This window comes from Herpailurus yagouaroundi, unplaced genomic scaffold (assembly GCF_014898765.1).
Source record: "Herpailurus yagouaroundi ecotype Mexico unplaced genomic scaffold, PumYag 160, whole genome shotgun sequence".
NCBI lineage: Eukaryota > Metazoa > Chordata > Mammalia > Carnivora > Felidae > Herpailurus > Herpailurus yagouaroundi.
Genome location: NW_024412401.1, coordinates 23289554 through 23314621, shown reverse-complemented (window position 1 = coordinate 23314621; position 25068 = coordinate 23289554). Strand labels below are relative to the sequence as shown.

At 45.9% G+C, this 25068-nt stretch overlaps 1 protein-coding gene across 1 annotated transcript in view; it reads right to left on the bottom strand.

The window, feature by feature from the left end:
- The window catches only part of LOC121035181 (stimulated by retinoic acid gene 6 protein-like), a 63444-nt gene that overhangs the window by 22373 nt on the left and 16003 nt on the right, over window positions 1–25068 (bottom strand). The window contains exons 3-9 of the mRNA XM_040482781.1: window positions 14258–14333; window positions 12474–12574; window positions 9644–9774; window positions 4867–4987; window positions 3255–3300; window positions 372–500; window positions 6–35 (exon numbers count right to left, since the gene is read on the bottom strand). Coding sequence (XP_040338715.1) covers window positions 6–35; window positions 372–500; window positions 3255–3300; window positions 4867–4987; window positions 9644–9774; window positions 12474–12574; window positions 14258–14333 — 634 coding nt within the window. The remainder of the gene's footprint in view (window positions 1–5; window positions 36–371; window positions 501–3254; window positions 3301–4866; window positions 4988–9643; window positions 9775–12473; window positions 12575–14257; window positions 14334–25068) is intronic.

Genomic DNA, 25068 nt, shown 5'->3' with positions numbered 1-25068 from the left:
TCCGCCTGGTGAACTTCCAGGAAAGGCTTTTCTTCCTGTGAGAAAACAGAGGTGTATGCTGGGGCTCACAGATCCTTGTTAGGGTTTCGGTCCCTTTGACGGGTTATTGTCACAGAGGGCAGGAATCTGGGTAAAGCTGCTCTTTTAGATTGAGCACAGTGGTTAAGAGAGAGCCTCGACAACCAAACTCTCTGGCTCCAGGTCTGGCTCCGCTCCAGGCTGGCGACATGACCTCGGGCGACACAACTCACCTTTCTCGGTCCATGTCTCTTTATGCAGAATGGGAGAAGTAAAAATAGCACCTGCCTCACACGGCTGCTGTAAAGACTAGACCTGCCAGTGCACACACGGTGCTCATACTCAGTACTCACCATCTGCAGCTCCCAGCCCAGGTGGACCCTCAGCGACTTGACAAACATGTGAAGGAAGCGGCCCAGCAGGAAGGCCAGGCACAGCAGTGAGGGCCAGTAGAACATGACAGTCTCGTACTTCCCCAAAAACTGCAACAGAAGCAGAGCATGGAGCCCGGGCTCTAGGCGGGGCAGGGCCAGACTGCCCGGGAAGCTGTAGGACAGGAATCTGCCTGCCGGGCCCCGCTCTCACCAAGCCCACCTTCCCAGGGCTTGGCGGTCAGTGATCGATGTTCTGCTTCCCCAGCCCCACACCCTCCCTGAGCAGTGGGCCTAGAGTCCAGCAGCCCTGGGTGTGAATCCCAGCACCCCCATTCTTTAAAAATTTATTTATTGTTTAATTTACATCCAAGTTAGCATATGGTGCAAGAATGATTTCAGGAGTAGATTCCTTAATGCCCCTTACCATTTAGACGGTCACCCCGCCCACAACCCCTCTAGCAATCCATTTTGTTTTATAAGAAGGGCTTTCACAGCTTTTTCTGATTAGTTATTAAATGATGCTTTTGGAAAATATATACGACAGAGAGAAGGAGAGAAAGAGGGGTGAGGAGGGGAGACAGAGCAGAGGGTTGCAGATGAGAGAGAGGGAGAGACATGCGGAGAGAAGGAGAAACAGAGAGGAAGGAAGGAAGGAAGGAAGGAAGGAAGGAAGGGAGGAAGGAAGGAAGGGAGGAAGGAAGGGGGAAGGGGGGTCCCATAACTGCTATCATGTTGGCAGCAACACAAGTTCCTGGGAATACGGGTCTCTCAAAATGGTGCTCATAGTTTTTCTATGATTTTAGTTCCATTTTAATGAAAAAAAAAAAAGTGGGTTTTTTCACTGTTTTAAGACAAACAATATTGTAACTTATTTTTCACAATTTACTAGTTGGTTTCATGTTTTTTATGTTTCCAGAGCACTTGCCCCCATGGGGAGTAGGGTTTTGATGTTGTGATGTTTGGGTGTGGGACACAGACATGCTGAGATGTGGGGGCTCATATCTCCCCTTCATCTTCCTCTCCAATATATGTTCACCACTTAAACATCAGATATCGCCACTGCCAATATTCCAGTGTCTTTCCTCTGCATCTACCCTTACATCTCTATCTGTTATAAATTGATATTATACCAAATACATAGGTCTGTCTAGATCGTAATCATCTCCCCATGTGGTTATGAATTATTCGCAAACATCACTTTTAATGCTGCATAACAGTACACTATTTAGATGAATCAACTTTAGAGTCTCTCCTAATATTAGGACATTTTAGCCTGTTCAACATCTCATTTTTATATCTAATGTTTCCATGAACATTCTTCATTTGAGAACATGAAGTGAAATCTTTATTATTACCTTAGTCTGGGTTCCAGTTCCATGATTTTTAACTAGTAAGTCCCGTTAGCCCCTGAGTCTCACTTTCTTACCAGTGAACTGTGGAGGTACTAACACCCTTCAAAGTGCCTTGAAGCACCTTGAACTATGCAGTAGTTAATTTGGGGGACTGAGCCTAGAACACCCAGCACACTGCGGTTCTTAACATTAGTGATTCTGAGCACAGAAGTGAGGCCCTGCCCTCTCTTTCAATTAACCATGAATGTTCTGAAGTTCAAAAGAACCCCAGGAAGATTGGAAGCTCTCCAAGACACCAAAGAAAATGCCTGTGATCTGGAATTTCAGGCACTGTGAGCAGAGTGAAGGAGGGCATCTTTTTGGGGAGAGGTATGCCAGAATGTTCTTAATCCCAGACCAGAGATGCAGAGAGAAGTCCCAGCCCCCAAGTTCATTTTCCAGTCCAGCTCCCCCATTCTCCATCACGCCCTGTAATCCTCCAAGGTTACTCAAGTCTGGGAGAGGTTTTGGCAAGGCTCCTGGCCCAGGTGACCTCCTGGTGTTCCCCCTACCTGCCCAGTAACCCTTATAGATGCAGTGTGACTCAGTCTTTCATCTTTTTCCTTTTTCTGGTGTACAAGGTTAAACGGATGAAATAGTTTCCCCCAATTCTGAGGACAATGCATGATAAAGCTGGAATGTTCATCCAGTCTGAGACTTCCATTTTATAGACAGAGAAACTTAAGCTACATGAAGAAGTGGAAAGAAATGAGCTTTGGAGGGTGTCTGGGTGCCTCAGTTGGTTAAGCATCCAACTTCAGTTAGGTCACGATCTCATGGTTTGTGAGTTCAAGCCCCGTGTCGGGCTCTGTGCTGACAGCTGGCAACCTGGAACCTGCTTCAGATTCTGTGTCTCCCTCTCTCTATGCCCCTCATTAAACATTAAAGAAAACATTAAAGAAAATTAGGGGTGCCTGCATGGCTCAGTCAGCTAGACATGTGACTCTGGATTTCGGCTCAGGTCATGATCTCACAGTTCGTGAGTTCAAGCCCGACATAGCACTCTGCACTGACAGTGTGGAGCCTGCTTGGGATTCTCTCTCTGCCCCTCCCTCCCTCTCTCTCTCTCTGTCTCAAAATAAATGAACAAACTTAAAAAAGTTTAAAAAAAAAAGAAATGAACTTTGTAGTCAACCAGACCTGGTGTCAACTCTCAAATCTGTTATTTCTTAAGAGTTACTTAATAAACTTGGGCCTCAGTTTCCTCACCTGTAGAATAGGTCTGCTGAGAGGTTCCCTACCTCGAGAGGCTGCTGTGAACATCAACTGAGAGAACATCTGTCTGTGAATGAGCATCCTGATGAACATAAGATGCTATACAAATGGAAGCATCATGAATGGCTCCAGCTCTCCTTTCGGTCATACGAAGGAGCTGAAGCCCAGAGAGTGGCAGAGGCTTGTCCAATGTCACGCAGCAAACTGGTCGTGGTGAAGGACTGAATGCTCTAAACATAGTTCAGCAGGGACTCACCTGCCCATGGGGACACTGTATGATGTAAAGGATGGTGACAGCAAACCTGTAGGACAAAAACAAGGCTTGGAGCACTGTGGTCCCTCCCAGCACAGCCCCTGGGAAGAAGCCCAGATCCCATCAGCCTGGAGCTACCTCCTCTTTTCTTCCTCCTTGGGAGGGCTGGTTGCCAGGCCTCTGTGTACACTCCACCCAGACTGAGCACCCTATTTGTGCCGAAGTGCACACACCAAATACACTTAACATGTCCTTGTATAGGACACAATGCTGGAATCCATACAGCGGAGCACAAAGACCCTGAGTGATCTCCTCCTCCCTGCCCTCATGGGACCCCAGAGAGGGAAAGGAATTTGTCCAGAGTCACACCCAGAGCCAGGACCAAGGCTCAGGTCTCCTGACTGGTGTTGATGCTCCTTCTGGTGGGACTGGCCTTGTCTGGAAACACTGCCCTGAGGAATGAGCCTCAAGGCTTTAGTCCCATGAGACACACACTCCTGGCCATAGTCAAGCTTGATTCATCTCCCAAGATGCACAAGCTGCTGACTGATTCCCACCACCCATTCCTCCCCAGGTCAAAGGTTTGTCAGAGGCCGGAAGATGGTATTACCCCAGGTCTAACCCCGGATACCCTCTCTTTTAATTTTATAAAGCAAGCTGTTTACAAACTTAAGAATGGTAGCCATGGTGTGTCAGGTGCTGGTGAGCCCCCTCCAGTGGCCCACACACTGGGCCGGAGGACCCCTGCCTCACACAAAGTGCTGCAGCAGGAGAACCAGCTCAGTAAGGGGGACAGGGGCTAGAAAGCAGAGTGCTCGTGGGAGGACTCAGTCAGCAAGGATTCCTGGGACCGGCTCCATGCTGGTTCTGGGGCCAGTGCTGAGAGCACAGAAATCAACAGGAGGGTCAAGAAGTTCTCCATCTGTGGGGCTGGTGATCCATGAAGGATGAGCATGGATCTGTCAATGGACCAAGTCAGGGAAGATAACCCACAGGGGAGAATAACAACATATAGGCAAAGAGGCCAGAATGCATGATCCACAAGAGTCCATCTTGTTCTCCAGTGTTTTCCCTGGCCCACAGCAGGGATATAACGGCATGTTTGCTGAGTGAATAAGCAGGTGGATGAAGGAACGCAGGAGTCTGGTGTGACTGGAGGTGTGTGCTAGAGACTGTTAGGGATGGACAGACAGGGGAGGCCAGACTGCAGTGGCCCCAAATGCCAAGTTAAGGCACATGCACTTTCTCCTGGGCTCCCAGGGGAGACATGACAGCACAGAGAAGAAGTGTCCAAATGGGTCTCCTACATCCCCCAGTGGGACCGTGGGCAGTTGACAGAAAAATAAGTTTTCTACATCTCCGACTTCTGGAATATTCTAACCGCGAGTGGCCTGTGAAGCAGGAAGAATGCCTGACCTCCTGCAGCCTTACATGCAGTCCCAGGGAGAGGCCACTGTGGGACCTGGGACCAGTCACTCCACCTGCCCATCCTGGGCCTCAGTTCTGGGCAAAGTTGCCCTCCAAGGGGGGCTCTCGGGTCACCTCCAGCCCTTTGTCCAGAGTGCAGCCACGGCAAAGGAGTCACAGGAGGGCAGACACTCAGCGTCCGTCTTACCAGATCAGAGAGTAGCTGAAGCCAAGGATGGAGCTGACCAGCCGGAACTCCGACGAGAGGCAGGCAAAGAAGGGGAAGTGAGACAGGCCGACTTCCGTGCCTCCAACCAGAAGCACAAAGGCTGGGGGAGACAGGGCCAGAGATCCTGTGAGCTCTCTTCTCACAGGCTCGGGGGTGTTGCAACAAAGATACAGGGCTTTACGCCCACTTCCTGTCACAGGTCTCAGGTCCCAAGGAGGTGAGTGGACAAGCCCCAGCTCGGTAAAGAGGAATGGACGAATGTCTTTCATTCTTGCAACAGACCCTTCCTGGGACCTGTTCCACGTCAGACCCTGGCTAACTATTGAGATGAAGAAGATTTGGTCCCTGCCCTTGGCTAGCTCACACTGTGATGTGCAGAGACAGGCCCCATAAGTGGACAAACAGCAATCACTGAGACTAAGGCCACCATAGCAACATGAAGAGTGGTGATGTGTGTGTGTGTGTGTGTGTGTGTGTGTGTGTGTGTGTGTGTACAAAACTTATAACTATCACATACTCTCTAAACAAGGCAGTGATAAGATTCATTCTGCCACTGACTAGCTCTCAGAGGATCTAATAAGATCCAGGAAAACCTACTCATGCAAGAGGATCTTTACAAAGTGCCTGCTTTGAGCTGGGTCTGGGGCCAGGCACTAAGGCTGCAGTTGGAATGAAGAAGTCTCTTGCTTTCTGAGGTGTTTACTGTCCAGTAGAGAAGACAGGGAGGAAGGTGAGTGCTGTGTTAACAGAGGCATATTCAATCTGCTGTGGGGACAAGGAGAGGAAGCCACTGACTTCACCTGGGGTCTGGGTCGGGGAAGGGAAGTGGTGACATACAACAAGGCCAGGAAGTATAAGCAGGAGTTTGTAAGATGGAGAGAAGAAGGGAAGGGAGGGCGTTCCTCACTCAGAGGATGGGAAATGGCTGGTTGGGGCTGGTGAGTATTTACGTGACCGTGAGGGGTGGGAGGCTGGCAGGGAAGGACGACATAGAAGGAAGACTTTCTGTGAGGCTGGAAGCCATGACAGTATCATTTTGTAATCTGCCAGAAGCGCCTCTGCCCTAGAAGCAGACAGAGCAACTAGAATGGCACAACCCACACCTGCAGACAGCATCTACAACAAAGTCAGGTCTCGAGGCCATTTGGTATCAACACCCGAAGTAGGAGGAAGCGGAGGAAGGCCCAAGAACAGAAGAACCCCAAGCTGCCAGGAGATACAAGAGACCAAAGCTGCAATACTGGGACCGAGCCCCCCGTGGAGGCAGACAGGAAGACTCCAAGATGACAAGGACAGGAACACTAGGAGCTGGGAAACAGGGGGTCCAGACAAAAAGCAGAGGGAAGAGGCAGACTCGGAAAGTATGAGGATGTTAGGAGGATACATCTATATAATCACTTCGTGAAAATGAAAGAGAGGAATCTAGAGCCACGAACCAAGAAATGATATTCTGACCCAGCCAGATGCTCAATAGCATCAGTCTTTAGGGAAATGCAAATCAAGACAGTAGTTAGATACTACTTCGCCTGTACTAAGATGGCTATAACTGTTTTCAAAATAGAAAATAGTGTGTGAGGATGTGCAGAAATTAGAACCCTCACACACTGCAGATCAGGGTCCAGAACAGAGTCCAGAAACAGACCCATACTTATGGAGCCAATCGACGCTGACAAGGGTCCAAAGGCAATTTCGTGGGCAAAGGACAAGTTTCTGAAATAAGCAGTGCTGGAAAAAATGGAAAAACAAAGGCAAAAACAACAACAACAAAAAAAAACTTCAATCGATACCTCACACTATATGCAAAAAATTAACTCAAAATGTATCACAGACCTAAAAGCAAAATATCGTAAGACTATAAAACTTCTGGAAAAAACATAGGAGAGAATCTAAGTGATCTTGTATCAGGCAAAGATTTCTTCTATGACACCATAAGCGTGAGCCATAAAATAAAATGAATAAATTAGATTTCATCAAAATTTTAAGGCAACTTTTTAAAAGAAATTGTTGGTAGAATGAAAAAACAAGCTACAGACTAGGAGCAAATGCAATTCTCACGTCTGATAGAGGACTCGTGTACAGATTAAAGAACTATGAAAACTCAGAAGAAAATAAAAAACCTAATTTTTACAAATAAGGAAAGTGATTTGGACATGTCACCAAAGAGCTATAGGGATAGCAAAAAGCACATCAAAATATGATCAGCATTACCAGTCATGAAAATGCAAATTAAAACCACGATAAGACATCACCACATACCTCTTAAAATGGCTAAGATTAAAAAGACTTTGTCTACCCATTTGGTATTTAGATTCTACATATGGGTGAAATGATATGGTGTTTGTTTTCCTCTGACCTATTTCGCTTAGCATAATAAATACCCTCTAGATCCATCCATGTTGTTGCAAATGGCAAGATTTCATTCTTTTTATGGCTGAGTAATATTCCATTGTGTGTGTGTGTGTGTGTGTGTGTGTGTGTGTGTGTGTATAACATCTTCTTTATCCATTCCTCTATCAATGAACACTTAGGTTGCTTATATTTTTGGCTACTGTAAATAATATTGCAATAAACATAGAGTGCTTACATTTTTTCAAATTAGTGTTTAGATTTTTTGTTTTATTTTAGAGAGAGAAAATGTGAGCAGGGAAGAGGGGCTGAGGGGGGTGAGAGATACTCTCAAGCAGGCTCCACACTCCATGCAGAGCCTGATGCAGGGCTTGATATCACAACTCTGGGATCACAACCTGGGCCAAAATCAAGAGTCAATGCTCAACTCACCAACCCAGGCGCCCCAACGTTTTCATTTTCTTTGGGTAAATACCTAGTAATGGGATTACTGGGTCATATGGTAGTTCTATTTTAATTTTTTAGGAACCTCTATACTGTTTTCCACAGTAGCTATACCAGTTTGCATTCCTATCAACAGTGAATGAGAGTCCTTTTTTCTCTACATCCTCACCAACATGTATTATTTCTTCAACAAACAGCATCAGACCTATATTTACAGAGAACAAACTGATGGCTGCCAGAGGGGGGTGGGGTGGAGGGATGGACAAAATGGGTAAAAGGGACTTCCAGGCTGTCAGTATGGGAATAAATAAGTCATAGGAACAAAAAGGCACAGCATAGGGAATATAGTCAGTGATATTATAATAGTGTTGTACAGTGACAAATTACACCTCCACATTTGCGGTGAGCAGAGCATAACAGAGATGTTGAATCACTGTCTTGAACACCTCAAGCTAATTTAACATTGCATGTTAACTCTACTCAAATTAAAAAAAATGTTAGAGAAACCGACAGCAACAAAAATGTAAGTAAAAAATAAAAGGACTGACCACGTGTTGCTAAGGAGAGAGAAAAACGGGAAGTCTCACATAAGTGATGGTGGTAATAGAACCATTACTTTGGAAAACAGTTTGACAATTTCTTCAAAAAGTATGATCTAGGGGGCGCCTGGGTGGCTTAGTCGGTTAAGCGTACAACTTCCGCTCAGGTCGTGATCTCACAGTTCTGAGTCCGAGCCCCGCATCAGGCTCTGTGCTGACAGCTCAGAGCCTGGAGCCTGCTTTGGGTTCTGTGTCTCCCTCTCTCTGTGCCCTTCCCCTGCTCGTGGTCTGTCTCTGTCTCTCTTTCAAAATATAAATAAACATTAAAAAAAATTTTTTTAAGTATGATCTACTACATGATGTGTACAATCCAGCCATTCCACTCATAGGCACTTACCCAGGAAAAATGGAAGCACAGCTACACACAAAGATTTGTACACAAATGTTCATAGCAGCTTTATTTGCAGTAGCCAAAATCTGCAAATAAATCAAATGTCCATCAAGAGATGAATGCGTACACAAATTCTGATTTCTCCATATAGTGGAGTGCCATGCAGAAGCAAAAAAGAATGAATTTCTGGCACACGTTAAATGTGTATGAATCTCAAAATAACTACGCTGTGTGAAAGAAGGTCACACCCGTACACACACACACACACATACACACACACAAGTACATTCTGTATGATCCCATTTATATAAAGTTCTGGAAAAAGATCAGTGATGAGGGTAGTAAGGGTAGTGGGAAGGAGAGATTACAAAAGGGGACAAGGAGACTTAAGGGGCTCCTTATCTTGATTGTGGTAATGATTTCATGGATATAAACATTTGTCAAAATTTATCAAATTGTATACATTAAAGAGGTATGTGGTGGTATATCATTTCAGATTTAATTTGCATTTCCCTAAAGACTAATGAGGCATTGGTAGGTATTTGATTATATAGCTCTGGAGGCCCTGAGAGAGAGCCGGGCTGGACTCATTTGGAGTCATTGTATTAGGATGGCTGAATCTGTAAATTAGAGTTGATCCTTCAGGGAGAACATGAGTCATGGGGAAGGACGAGACCTCAGGCCAAGGGACAAAGAAGTAAGCATTGTTCTGCGAGGAGGAATCCTAGGGCTTGTTGATATCAAGAAGGCAGCAATGGCTAAGACTTAGGAGAGATTTTTGGGGTAGGTGATGGTGAACCTACTTTCTGAGCCTTTGTTCTAAAGTCTAAAGGAGCTCTGAATCTCACTGGGGGAAAGCCCCATAAATAAGCTTTGAGACCTGGTGGGCTAGGCATTTTCCTGGGGCAAGTAACAGGTGGGGAACACTGACTGCTCACAAAGTTTATTTCCTGATCCCAGGGAACCCCGGCCAGGCAGTCTCTGAGAGCAAGACTTGCCATGACAAAATTCCCAGCAGGTATGAGGCAGCCCTTACCTTGTGCCCACTGAGGGATATGTAAGGGCTGGTACCCTTCTGAGAACAAGAACATGACTTTATTGGCTGTGGCCCCAAAGGCGATTCCATAAGACCATCGGTTACTAAAGGTGCCCACAAAGTCCAGAGGTCTGTGAACAAGAGAAACAGCTTGTGAGGCCAGAGAGTGGCTCATTCCCACCAATAGCCTCCAAAATAGCAACCCCACCCTGAGGCGGGATTATCGGGTAGCAAATTGTTCGTTTCAGCTGACATTGTCTGAGGCCCTCGGTGCCAATTCTAGGTGTAGGCATGGATTCAGGGTACTGAGGTGAGGAAGACAAAAAATCTTTGCCCTTGAGGAGCCTTAGGGGAAAGGGTGTGGGGAGGGGGACACAAGCAAGGACACCAATAGCCATGACAACAAAAAAAATGGGATGGGTTTCATTTATGAGAGACACAAGCAGTATGTCTTGAGAGATCAAAATGAGGAGTATGTCCTAGACAGGCTTGGGGAGCCTGCCCCATACCCGGCCCCTGTGAGAGTTCCAATATCCCTGGGAAGGTCTGGGACTCATTGGCTGTGCTGGTTCCACGCAAGCGTCCCTTCCTGGCCACAGCTGATTGGACCAGGGGTGACCACCTGACTTTGGATGAGCCAATCAGACGCCCGGTCTCATATAAGGGTTTCACACCCTGAGGACATGAGCCAGTTAGCTGTTAAAATTCTGTTCTGGAAAATCATGGCAAGTTGGAATCAGAGTCAGCGCTAGAGGCAAGTGGAGATTTTAGGGAAGCAGAAATCCTAAGTCATATTATAAAGTCAGACAGCAGAGAGGACAATAGTAAAGTGGTGCTGAGGGGCTCCTGTGACACAAGGAGGCACAAATAAAATCAGTCTCCCAGAGATGCCCATCTCAAAGTTCCAGTTACCATGAGGCCGGCCTTGCCAGTTTCTGTGAAATCTCTGTAACTTTACAAAAATCCTTTCTTTTCCTTTTACATAAACAAACTTTACAGGATAGCTGTTTCTTCTTCTGACCAAAATACTTTGTCTACATCAAAGTAAGCAATCCCATTTGGAAAGAAGAGAATACTTTCCCATTGAAATGCCATCTGATGTGGCTTTGATGAAAACTCAGGATGGCACTGGGGAGCTACACGTGGAGGTAGGGATCTGGAGGCAGGATCTGGATCTCACCTCATACCCCCTTAGTCTTGCTCATCTTCACTTTCAAGGCTCAGCTCAAGGAGCACCTCTTCCAGGAAGTCCCCGCCCCTGCCATTACTCTGACCACTTCCAGCAGGCCCACCTAGCTCCTGCCTTGCTGTGTCCCCCAAGCACTAAGTGGGCATGTCCGTGTTTTAGCATGCCCCTCTGCATTGTTGCTTGTCTAGGAAACTACAAGCTTCAAGGGGTGGGGACCTAGCACAGAGCCTTGAAAAGAGTAGGTGCTCACTGCATGTTCATGGACACCCATTTTGTTGAAGTGACCTGCATTCAATCAGTCCTCCCTGTAGTGCCTCAGAAATAAGTGAGACCGTTTACGTATCTTTAAACAGATGGCAAGCCCTGCTCTGCTCATGTCGCAGAGACACCATGGGCAGCAAATGAAGGGCTGCTTGACAAACGGTGGTATGCCACACACATGTGAGGGGCTTTTAATGAGTGAGGGGGGTGGGCTGGAACTACTCAGAAAAGCAGGGGTTTTGATGGGAAGGTGGCCAGGGAGCAAGCGAGTGGTGCCATTGTCAACTGAATTCAAAGCAGTTTGACATGACCCATACAGAACTCCCACTTCTTAAGAAGCTCTGCACCAGGCCCTGAAAGTCAAATGCCCAGGGCAGAGTCTGCCTCTGTGTCCCAACCAGTGTGGCTCAGACCTGGCAGTTTGGGAGAGGCTGACCCCTCCAACAGGTGATATCCAGGATGAGTCTGCTACTCAGAACTGGTACAGGCCGTCCCTGGACATTGCAGGTGGATTTGTCACCCTGAAGCCCTAGGTCACCGCTAGCCTTGGTCCTGACACCGTGGTTTCCTCTCCCCTCTCCAGAGCCCAAGGCTGAGACTTGAACAGGTTTACACACATGAGCCTGCTTAGGCTATTGTGCAGGGGAAATTAGAGTAAGTAGGAACCAGACCTCAGTTAAAGCTCTTGTCACCTATTAGCTGTGTGGACTTGGGCACGTCACTCAACCTCTCTGGGCCTGAGTTTGTTCATCCATTACATGAGGATAACAACCTCCAGCATTCTACGCTGGCAAGAGTGTTCATCCAAGTAATGCAGGCAAAGCAAATGGTCCAGTGCCTGGGTCACAGTCACCATGTGATAACTGCTATATGCATTATGATCATGATTATCATCAATCATTGAAAGTGAGGGGGCAGAGATATGAGCAATTAGAGCTTAAGAAAAAATGTGAGAAGGGGTGCAGAGACTCAGAATGGCAGAGCCAGAAACCAGCCCTGAAGGCACCTGGTCCAGCGGGACCTCCCGGTGCCATGCCAGCATGAACGTTTGCTGCTGCCAGTGGCCGACCGAGAAGTCTCTTCCTCCTGCTTCCTAAGGCAGCCATAGTGCTGACTTTGGGAAGGCCTTTTCCATAGTGAGCTGAACCTCCTTGAGACGTTTTAATCATATTTGGGCAGCCGTGGGTGCTGAGGCTGCAATGGCTTGGATGCCAATTCTGAACCCCCAGAGCTTGGTTGGGGTGAGGCAGGGAGGGGAAGGAGCGGTGGAGATGAGGCAAGGCTGGGGAGGTAATGGGGTGTTATCCTGGCCTTATAATAGGTGTTGGCCCCAAATACAGGGTGCCCCAAGCTGTAGAGATCAGCCTTAGCTCAACTCACATGATGATTCCAAAGCGGTTCCCCAGGAGGTGAGAAGTATCATCTCTCTGCTTACGGTGCTCTCGTCTTTGGAGAAAGGACAAGACCAAAATGATGAAAAGCTACAGGAAGAGAAGATGAGAACGTCAGTGGGCCCTCCCTGAAGGAGGATGTGTGGGTTAGCAGAGGGCTCAGAGTGTCTGTGGCTCCTCAGAGCCCAGAGTCAGGGAGCTAGCTGCACACGCCCTTGAGCTTCCAGAATGCTTTGTACTGAGCTTTCCTCTCTGTTGCCCTGAACAGGTTCAAATTTAGTCTCTCTCACATATTGACTAGAAGAGAGACCCAGCTTCTCCAAGCCTCAGTTTCCTCACCTGTGAAAAGGAGATAACTGTCACACTGCGAATCCTTCTTTCCTTTTTGCTTTTTGAGAATTCAATCATATTCTCAGTCACTTGATGCCCTTTTTCTCTTCCTTTTACTAGAAACTTCCTGAGAACTGTCTACACTTGCTGCCTCTATTTCCTCACCTCTCATTGCTCTTCAACCCCCTAACCTGGCTTCTCCTTCCCATCCATGGAAAGAGCTATGGCCAAAGTCAAAAACTACCATGAATCCACTGGAAACTTCAAGCCCAAATCTGGCTTGATCTCTCAGCCACATTCCAGTGTTGACCACTTCCTCCTCTGAGAAACACCCTGTTCCCTAGGCTTCCATCAACAGTGCTTTTCTGGGTTTTCTCCATTACCTCTCAGTCTCCTCTGCTGGATTATTCTTTATTCCACCACTAAAGTCAGGATTTCCTCATCATTCAGTCCAAGGATCACTCCTCTTATTAGCAGATCCTCTCACCCATGTCCATGCTTTCAATGGCCACCAATGCCCACAAGACTCAGCTTGACTCTTCAGCCCAGACCTTGTCCATGAGCTCCCCAACTATTCATCTAACTATAGAGTTGGCACTTCTTAAATTCAGTATGTCTTAAATGGAACTCACGATTTGCCTCCCTGCCCTGTCTTCATCCACCCCAAACCCAGATCTCTTCTGGTTCTCCTTAACTAGTGAATGACAGACACCGCCATCCTTCTGGCCATGCACGTTAGAAACCCACGTTGTCCTCAACCCCTCCTCTCCCTAACTACTCTATCCAATGCATTAGCTAGTCCTACTGTCTTACTCCCAAACATCTTGAGCTGACCACCACCCATCCAGGATGAGCTAAAATCTGAACCATCTCCTCTCTGGCCCACCTCCACCTTGATCCCCACAATGCAACAAGAGTGATCATTTCAAAACAGAATACTAATCACATAAGCTCCACGCTGGAAAACTCCAGTTACTTCCCACTGCACTTAGAATGCAGATACCACTCCTTCACAAAGAGCCCCAGAGGGCTCCACCTGGCCCAGGCCCACTCACCTCCCAGAAAACTCTACCTCAGCTCTCCACTCCAGCCATGCCAGCCCTCTCGGCTCCTCACACTCTCTGTTCCCCTCCTCCACAGGGCCTTTGCACATGCTCTCCTCTCTGCTTGAAAGGCTCTTGACTACATCTTCCAACAGACCTCAGCTGTCATTGCTTCCTTAGAAGAGCCTTTTTTGAATCCCTAAAAAACCAGTGTCCTTGACTCTTCAGCCGTTAAAAGCCTTCCTCTGCCTGTTTTTTGGTGCATAATATAAGAAAGCAAGTCAAGGAAATTCAGTTGATGTCTCTCTGCTGACCTATTCAGGCCCTTTGGGGAACCTGTGTATGGGAGGGACCCAATTCCCCTCCTCTCTGCTCCTTGCTCTCCTCTGCCTTTACTTACTGATGGGATGAGGGAGTAATGGAGGAAGAGCTCCATGTCCACTGAGCTGACACAGGTGCCATTTAGCTGCCTGGTTCTGAAAAACAGCCAAAAAACACATTCACATCATCAGTCACTGCTGCAGGCATTGACCCATCAGCACTGAGCATCACTGTCAGGAGTTCAGCTTATTCACCACTAAGATCATCTTATCTTGTTTTTTCAAAGAGAGAGAGACAGAGACAGAGAGAGAGGCGAAGGGAGAAGGGGGAGGGCCAGACAGAGAGGGAGAGAGAGAATCCTGACACAGGGCTCGATCTCACAACCCTGGGATCACAACCTGAGCTGAAATCAAGAGTCAGATGCTCAACTGACTGAGCTACCCAGGCACCCCAATCATCTAATCTTTTTATTTGTTATTTTATTTTTTAATTTTTATTTATTTTCGAGAGACAGAGAGAGAGAGGAGACAACAAGTGGGGGAGGGGCAGGGAGAGAGGGAGACACAGAATCCGAAGCAGGCTTCAAAGTTGGACACTCAACTGACTGAGCCACCCAGGCACCAGGAACAAAAAGGCTTCTATTTTATTAAAAGTACTTTGAGGGGCGCCTGGGTGGCGCAGTCGGTTAAGCGTCCGACTTCAGCCAGGTCACGATCTCACGGTCCGTGAGTTCGAGCCCCGCGTCAGGCTCTGGGCTGATGGCTCGGAGCCTGGAGCCTGTTTCCGATTCTGTGTCTCCCTCTCTCTCTGCCCCTCCCCCGTTCATGCTCTGTCTCTGTCTGTCCCATAAATAAATAAAAACGTTGAAAAAAAAAATTAAAAAAAAAAAAATAAATAAAAGTACTTTGATCAATCACATGATCATGCACTATGCAACCAGTATCAGTTTGAGAACATTGACTCAGTGCCTAGTAAACTCTGTTCTTGCTGCTCAGACTCCAATACACCCTGTCTACATGCTCACCGGGACCTGCAGACCTGTGCTGACTCTGTCTCCCACCCCTGCAGCACATCGGCCATCTCCCAGGCCCCATTCCCCTGCCAGCTCCTGCCTTTCCCTCAGAAGTCTCAGGGAAGACCACTCCTCTGGGGAACCCGTGAGCAGGGCACACCCCCACGCCGGAGTTCTTTTAAAACCCCAGTATTCCCCAGTTATGTCTAACCATAGGTCTGAAAGACCCTAGAAGCAGTGGAGAAGGTGCAGGAACTCAGGCCATCAGAAATGTGATAGAACTGTAAAGCTCACACTTCTGCTTTTAGGAAGGTACACTGAGAACATGCATCAGTCTCCCCATCCTATATGAAACCCTCAAAATGATAAAGATGTTATTTTTTATTTTTTTTAAGTTTATTTTGAGAGAGAGAGAGAAAAAACACATGAGTGGGGAGAGGCAGAGAGAGAGGGAGAGAGAGAATCCCAAGCAGGCTCCATACTGCCAGCACAGAGCCTGATGCGGGGCTTGAACCCATGAACCGTGAGATCATGATCTCAGCTGAAATCGATAGTCAGAAGCCCAAATGACTGGGCCACCCAGGTGCCCCAAGATGTTATTTTTTTTTTAAAAAAAGAAAGAAAACAGAGATTTTGAAAGCAAGAAGGGTATCTATTGGGGGCACAGAAACTATGGGAAGACCCCGAATGATGGAGAGCAACTGGGACTAAAACAAAGAGAAAAAGAGTGAGTCAATGAGGCCACAGACTGTGGGGCCACACAACGAAAGGTTCTACACTCACAGTGTAACAGGACAGGGTTGTCAGCAGCCCACGGAATGATGAACTGGGGTCTCACAGAGACCCAACTGTCTTCCCACCCCTGCTGACCAGTCAGAGGCAATGGGTGTTGTCCCCAAGAGTAGTGTATATGTGTCAGAGGTGGGGGGCAGTGCTCTGGATCACAGATGGTCCTGCAAGGGACCAGAAGCTTCAGCTTCCAGACAGCCCCTGAGGCACCCCACCTAGCGGTACCACCTCCATCCCACTGCCCTGACAGCAGTCTTAGGACTAGCCACCCTCCACAAAGCGGGTACCCCAGTGGCCAGCTCAGTCACAAAGATGAGCACACAATCAAGAGCCATCAAACATTTGAGGAAAGATAACACCACAAAAGGGAGTCAAAAATTCAAGAAAGAGGAACTTATCCCTGAGGAGATGAAGTTAATATGGAACCTCTCTGAGGTCATTGCTACAGGAAATCCTGTAGAAGCATAAATCTAGGAGCGCCTGGGTGGCTCAGTTGGTTAAGATGGGACCCTTGATTTCGGCTCAGGTCATGATTCCAATATCATGGGATCGAGCCCTGTATTGGGCTCTGCGTTGAGTGTGGAGCCTGCTTGAGATTCTCTCTCTCTCTCTCTCTCCCCCTTTGCCCCTCTCTCCCACTTGTGCTCTCTCTCTCTCTCTCAAAATTAATTAAAATTAAAAAAAATTTTTAAAAAGAAGCATAAATCTAGGAGGAAATAGAGGGGTGCAAAAAGCAATAGCAGGCAAAAAAAAAAAAAATCCCTGAGCACAGGATTCTAAGTAAATATACATTTAATATATAATATATATATAAGATATATATCTTATATATATATATAAGATATATAATAAATATATATCTTTACACATAGATAACATTCTTAGACACACAAGGACTCAAAAGACCTTCTCTGGAAAAAAACAATGGAGGAAATTCTCAAGAAATAAGAAAGAGGACTCTACAACCGAAGCTGGAGGCATCGCAATCCCAGACTTCAAGATGTATTACAAAGCTGTAATCATCAAGACAGTATGGTACTGGCACAAAAAGAGACACTCAGATCAATGGAACAGAATAGAGATCCCAGAATGGACCCACAAACGTATGGCCAACTAATCTTTAACAAAGCAGGAAAGAATATACAATGGAACAAAGACAGTCTCTTCAGCAAATGGTGCTGGAAAAACTGGACAGCGACATGCATAAGAATGAATCTGAACCACTTTCTTACACCATACACAAAAATAAACTCAAAATGGATGAAAGACCTCAATGTAAGACAGGAAGCCATCAAAATCCTCAAAGAGAAAGCAGGCAAAAAACCTCTTTGACCTCAGCCAAAGCAACTTCTTACTCAACACGTCTCTGGAGGCAAGGGGAAAAAAAAGCAAAAATGAACTACTGGGACCTCATCAAAATAAAAACCTTCTGCACAGCAAAGAAAACAATCAGCAAAACTAAAAGGCAACTGACAGAATGGGAGAAGATATTTGCAAATGACATATAAGATAAAGGGCTAGTATCCAAAAGCTATAAAGAACTTACCAAACTCAACACCCAAAAAAAAATAATCCAGTGAAGAAATGGGCAAAAGACATGAATAGACACTTTTGCAAAGAAGACATTCAGATGGCAAGCCAACACATGAAAAAATGCTCAACATCACTCATCATCAGGGAAATACAGATCAAAACCACAATGAGATACCACCTCACACCTGTCAGAATGGCTAACATTAACAACTCAGGCAACAACAGATGTTGGTGAGGATGAGGAGAAAGAGGATCTCTCTTGCATTGCTGGTGGGAATGCAAACTGGTATAGCCACTCTGGAAAACAGTATGGCAGTTCATCAAAAAACTAAAAATAGAACTACCCTATGACCCAGCAATTGCACTATGAGGTATTTATCCAAGAGATACAGGTGTGCTGTTTCGAAGGGACACATGCACCCCATGTATATTTTTTTATTTTATTTTTTTTTCAACGTTTATTTATTTTTGGGACAGAGAGAGACAGAGCATGAACAGGGGAGGGGCAGAGAGAGAGGGAGACACAGAATCGGAAACAGGCTCCAGGCTCTGAGCCGTCAGCCCAGAACCTGATGCGGGGCTCGAACTCACGGACCGCAAGATCGTGACCTGGCTGAAGTCGGACGCTCAACCGACTGCGCCACCCAGGCGCCCCTGCACCCCATGTTTATAGCAGCACTATCAACAATAGCCAAATTATGGAAAGAGCCCAAATGTCCATCGACAGATGAATGAATAAAGAAGATGTGGTATATATTACTCAGCAATCAAAAAGAATGAAATCTTACCGTTTGCAACTATGTGGATGGAACTGGAGGGTATTATGCTAAATAAAATTAGTCAGTCAGAAAAAGACAAATGTCATACGACCTCACTCATATGAGGAATTTAAGATACAAAACAGATGAACATAAGGGAAGGGAAGCAAATATAATATAAAAACGGGGGGGGGGACAAAACATAAGAGACTCTTAAATATAGAGAACAAACAGAGGGTTGCTAGAGGGGCTGTGGGAGGGGGGGATGGACTAAATGGGTAAGGGGCTTAAGGAATCTACTCCTGAAATCATTGTTGCACCATATGCTAACTAACTTGGATGTAAGTTTAAAAAATTAATTAATTAATTAATTTTTAAAAAAGAAAGAAAGAAAGGAGTCTAGGAAGAAGAAGGATATAAAGGCAACAGCCAACACAGAAATGAGTAAAATATCTTGTTAAATATCTAGGTAAGTAGTTATTGTGAAACAAAATGTGTGAAATGCCAATTTGGAGGTAAAATCCCATGGGGGAAGGGGCGAGCTGAGGCCAGGTGTGGATGCAGAGAGAACAGCAGGATCACATTCTCCTGTTTAGCAGGATGATGGAGAAACCTGTTTTCTCTTTCTGGGCTTTATAAGAAAAATGCAGTTCTAGGTAAGTATGTTAAAAGTACACAGGGAATTGCCGGAGGAATACAAATACATTGTAAAACGTACATTAAAGAGTATCTATGAAAAAAAGAAAATTCAATCGCTCCAACAAACTACAGGAAGAGAAAAAAATAAAATTGAGACTAGAAGAGAAACACCACAAGAACAAAAATTTTCAAAGAATAGTAAGCCACTAACAAAGAAGAGATACAAATGCGTGATAAATTCTTGGGGCGCCTGGGTGGCTCAGTCCGTTAAGCAGCCGACTTCAGCTCAGGTCACGATCTAACGGTCTGTGAGTTTGAGCCCCGCGTCGGGCTCTGGGCTGATGGCTCAGAGCCTGGAGCCTGTTTCAGATTCTGTGTCTCCCTCTCTCTCTGCCCCTCCCCTGTTCATGCTCTGTCTCTCTCTGTCCCAAAAATAAACAAACGTTGAAAAAAATAAATAAATAAATTGAGAATTATTGAAAATACTACCTAGCATTACTGAAGATTAAAACAAGTTAGTATCCATTTCCTGGTAGTAAGAGTATAAACTGGTATAAACATTCTGAGGATTAATTTTGCAACATATACATGAAGAACTTTTCAAAATATGGCAATTCCACCTTAAGGAATCCTACTTCTGAAAAATATAAGCTAGGGAAATACTCAGAGAGGTGCCTAAAGATATGTACTAGAATGCCCAGATTCTTGCTCTCTTTCTCTCTCTCTATCCCTCACTCTGTCAATCTCTCTCTTGTGTGTGTATAATGTTTGAAATGTAATATACGCTCATTGTAAAACACTCAAAATGTCTACCAATGTATAAAGTAGTAAATAAAAGTCCCTTCTCCTTCCATAACTATGCGTGTTTATAACCTCTATAATTTTAAGCAAAAATGGGATCTGACTAAACTTCATTTCTTCATTCAATCAAGGAAAGAAAATGCGTTTACTAAAGAAAGGAAATCTCTGTGTGGGTATAACAGGTCCGTCAGACTCCTCTGGATGGGTGACGCCTGTGCAGAGTCACCGCCTGGTCTGCGTCCTGCTGGCAGGGGTAGAGAGTGGGCAGCAGCTGGGAACAGGTGAGCTCCAGGAGGGTGGACAGTGCTGCCCTCTAAGGGGCCCCAGCTGCATAGTCTGAAACCCCTGGGCTGCACTTCCTCTCCAGCAGCTACTGCAGTGAGCATATGAAACATACTGCAATCAACCCAAGTTCAAAAGCCACTGAGGCCCCTCCCTGGTCTTTACTACTCATGCTGCTTCCTGGTGGGTCCAGGGCTGGTGGAGCAGGAATGCTGAAGGGTGGACAACACCTACAGGGCAGCCCCGAGACAAAACCCCCAAACGCAGAAGATCTGCTTTCCACAGATGATGCCTGGGAAATGTGTTTATGATATACCATAAAGTGAAAGAAAATTCTTTCTTGATCCCAAGTTGTGAAGAGTGGTCATCTCTGGGTAGTGGCATTTGAGGTTATTCGACTGACTTTTTATGATTTTTTCTGAATTGCAGTACACAGAGATATGCGGCTTGACAGCTGTGTCCGTCTATTGGGAGAGCTTAGAACAGTGCCTGGCACAAAGTAGAGGCAATAAACATGTGCTGAATGAACAGGTCGCTCTGTAATCAGGGAAAGACTAAAGGTAGTTCCTAAGCCATAAAACACCATTCTGAGGTAAAGAAGGGTGTGAAATCAGCATAAAGTGAAAACATGTATGGTTTGGGGTGGTACAAATTACACATCTTTCATTAGTTAAAACATTCCTTTTTGAAAAATGTTTATTTTTGAGAGAGCGAGAGAGGGCGCACGAGCTAGTGGGGGAAGGGCAGGGAGAGAAGAAGACAGAGAATCCGAAGCAGGCTCTGTCTGTGCTGATAGCAGAGAGCCTTACATGAGGCTCCAACTCACCAGCTGCGAGATTATGACCTGAGCCAAAGTCAGACGCTTAACCAACTGAGACACCCAGGTGCCCTTCATTAATTAAAAAACTACTTAATTAATAAAATGCTGTGATGGCCAATCTGAGGTGTGCTATACAGCTGGTGCATCTAGATGACAGGTCGTCTGAATTCCCAGCTCCTGTCTCCAACAACCCCCTACTGATCCCCTGCCTGTGGCGGGGGTGGGGTGGGGTGGGGGGTCTCTGCCCCACAGTCCTTTTGCTTCCTTTGGCCCCAACATTATCCTTACATAGTAATAAATTAAACATATGATAACAGCTTTCCTTGATGGATGTCACTTTAATATGTGTCACTGTGGCCTAGGAATTCTGCCATTTTAGATTATCTAATCCTTGCACGAATCTCGTGAGGCAGGTTGTGTTATCTCCTTTGTAAAACAAGGAACTGAAGCCAGGAGAGGTTTCACACCCCACAGACTCATCTCTGATTCCTAAGGTCAGCCCAGCGCCTGGCACGGAGAGGCTCAGGAATGTCTGCTGAGAGGCAGGCAAACCCTAAGAGACTCTTAAATACAGGGAACAAACTGAGGGTTGATGGAGGGAGGTGGGTGGGGGATGGGCTAACTGGGTGACGGGCATTAAGGAAGACACTTATTGGGATGAGCACTGGGTGTTACATGTAAGTGTTGAATCACTAAATTCTACTTCTGAAGCCAATACTACACTATAAGTTAACTAACTTGAACTTAAATTAAAAAAAAAAAAACACACATTCAGGGGCACCTGGGTGGCTCAGTCAGTTGAGTGCCCGACTTCAGCTCAGGTCATGATCTCACTATTCGTGATGTTCGAGCCCCACATTGGGCTCTGTGCTGACAGCTCAGAGCCTGGAGCCTGCTTCAGATTCTGTGTCTCCCTCTCTCTCGGCCCCTCCCCTGCTCATGCTCTGTCTCTCTCTGTCTCTCAATAATAAATAAACATTAAAAAAAATTTTTTTAAAAACATTCCAAGGGAACTTCCCTGAGGAAACTGAGGCCCAGAGAGGGCCAGTAAGCAGAAAAAGTCAGGACGCCCAGGACTATTTCAGGTGAAACTCAGTGAGTTCAGGCACCTTGTGGGCAGGCAGCTGCAGGACCTTGGTGCTCAGCACAGAGAAGGATTAGGGAAGGAGGAAGACGTGTGTGTGCATGTATGTTGCATGTGTTTGTGTGTGTGTGGGTGCCTGCCTGTCCTTGTGACACCTCCAGCAATGCAGTAGTCTGTGTGTTGGGCTGTCCGCTCCTGGGCCACCCTGACCCACCTCTGGGAATCCCATCAATCCCCTGGTGCACAGCCTCCTTGCCATCCTGCATGAGAGTTCCAGGCAGATGCAATAGTGTGCTCAGGCTGGCTTGAATCACCTTATCAGGAATTTCGCAGGCCCATTGTGAAACACCAGCATTGTTAAAAACTAAATTATAGGGGCGCCTGGGTGGCGCAGTCGGTTAAGCGTCCGAATTCAGCCAGGTCACGATCTCGCGGTCCGTGAGTTCGAGCCCCGCGTCAGGCTCTGGGCTGATGGCTCGGAGCCTGGAGCCTGTTTCCGATTCTGCGTCTCCCTCTCTCTCTGCCCCTCCCCCATTCATGCTCTGTCTCTCTCTGTCCCAAAAATAAATAAAAAACGTTGGAAAAAAAAAAACTAAATTTTATAAACTTATAATTAAATAAGTTATGCTAAAAAGAAAGGTAGCAAAGATTCAAAAACCCATCACTTTTTTTTTTTTATTTTGGTGATGTCTTTATTTTTTTTTCAATATATGAAATTTATTGTCAAATTGGCTTCCATACAACACCCAGTGCTCACTCCAAAAGGTGCCCTCCTCAATACCCATCACCACCCTCCCCTCCCTCCCACCCCCCATCAACCCTCAGTTTGTTTTCAATTTTTAAGAGTCTCTTATGCTTTGGCTCTCTCCCACTCTAACCTCTTTTTTTTTTTTCCTTCCCCTGCCCCATGGGTTTCTGTTAAGTTTCTCAGGATCCACATAAGAGTGAAAACATATGGTATCTGTCTTTCTCTGTATGGCTTATTTCACTTAGCATAACACTCTCCAGTTCCATCCACGTTGCTACAAAGGGCCATATTTCGTTCTTTCTCATTGCCCTGTAGTACTCCAATGTGTATATAAACCACAATTTCTTTATCCATTCATCAGTTGATGGACATTTAGGCTCTTTCCATAATTTGGCTATTGTTGAGAGTGCTGCTATAAACATTGGGGTACTAGTGCCCCTATGTATCAGTACTCCTGTATCCCTTGAAAACCCATCACTTTCTAATCATTATACTATTATCTATGCTCCTGAAGTTATTTACATCTCTTGCATGTGTGTGATGGAAACTATGTTATGGCGTGCTACTGAGTTATCTCTTTCCACACCCATATTCAGCGACTTCATGTATGCACCTTGAAACTGGCCACAGCGGGAATATTTACACCATGCAAATAGGCCAGACACTACAAATCAGGGCTTGCTTTATTGTTTTGTAGATTGTCTATAAAGTGACAGAGAAGGGGCACCTGGGTGGCTCAGTCGGTTAAGCATCTGACTCTTGGTTTCCACACAGGTTGTGATCTCACAGTTCGTGAATTCGAGCCCCGCATCAGGCTCCACGCTGACAGTGCAGATCTTGCTTGGGATTCTCTCTCGCCCTCTCTGTCTCTGCCCCCCACCCTGCGTGCACTCTCCCTCTCTCTCAAAAATAAATAAATATTTTAAAAAAGTGACAGAGAAAATGTTAATAATGAAGATTACATTTAAACCTATGTTTGTAGCTATTACACTGTGAATAACAGGAAAAAAAAATTGAAGAAGTATTCTCCCAGAATTCAAAAACTCTTATCCTATCTAGGAAATAGTTTCTGTCGATTGATGAATGAGGGAAGTTTTGACCTAACCCTTGCCTTCATTGTTTCACATTTGTCTTACTCATTAGCGTAAATAAAAATATCAAATAACATTCATGTTGAAATTATGCTCATTCATCAACTACAGGTTGGCTATAGATAAAAGAGTTGAGTAAAAATCGATGAAAGCATTCCGCAAGAATTAATTGATTCTATGGAACCTGTAATAAAGAGCATTGTATATTTCATTACCTGTGAGTTGTGTGATACATCCATTATATCAGTATAATTTATATTAAATATATGTATGTATTTTTCTCAGACAGCCAGTTGTTAAACATTCCCTGGCACACCGCTGGGCAGATGTGGCCCTGGCTCTGGGCACAGACAAAAATAAGGAGGCTGTTCAAGTTTGTAAACTGGTCTGAATATAAACTAAGCGTTGGGAGAAAGGTAAGTTTAGAGGAAAAAACACAGGATAGAGCCAGTGCTCCAACCAACCCTCTTCTCCCATGCTCTGCAAAATGAGGAGTTTGGCCCCATTCAGTGTTTTTAAGTTTTCTGACTACGAGTCATAGCTGTGGTCAAGTACACACTATAGCCATGACCCAGTTCATGTGTGTGCGTGTACACACAGCCGTGCACAAACATGCAGAACAAATTTTCGTAACACAATACCCTTCATATCCTCTACTATTTTTAATCTGATTCAATTCTATTCATTTTGTTCTGGTCCATTCCATTTTGTAAAGTGCTGGTCATAACCGTTAAATTAATTTTACAGCCCACTAATGGTTGTCCATCAGCCATTTGAAACCCTGACCATGAGGTGATTGCCGGGCCTGGGGCGCACCATCCCCGAAGGCCTCTGACTCACTGCACCTTCTGCAAGTATTTGTCCTTGTACGGAGGGGTTCCCAAACACCAGGCCTTGCTCTGACGTGTAACAGCAGGTGAGGTCATCTGGAAACTCTTTAGCCCTTATCACCTGCCCTTCGGGGTGTTGCACCAGCCTCCTGCCCTGGCTCGTCTCCCTGGTGCCAGAGTCCGTCCCTCCAGCCTCTTTGGGAAGGACCCCCCACCCCCACTCCTTAGCCTCATCGCTCTCTGGCACTCATCACTTCCTGCTGCAGGGGCCTTCTTCAGGCCTCGGCGTTCACTTTTAGCCTGGGCTGTTCCAAAGCAAGGAGCATTTCACTCAGCTTTAAACTCCAACCATCTCCCACTCCAGCCCTACCCCCAGCTTCTGACTTGGGACAGGTACATACATAACAAATCCAAGTAGGTGCCGAATGAGTGAATGAATGAATGAAAAGAAGGAAAGAAGGAAGGAAGGAAGGAAGGAAGGAAGGAAGGAAGGAAGGAAGGAA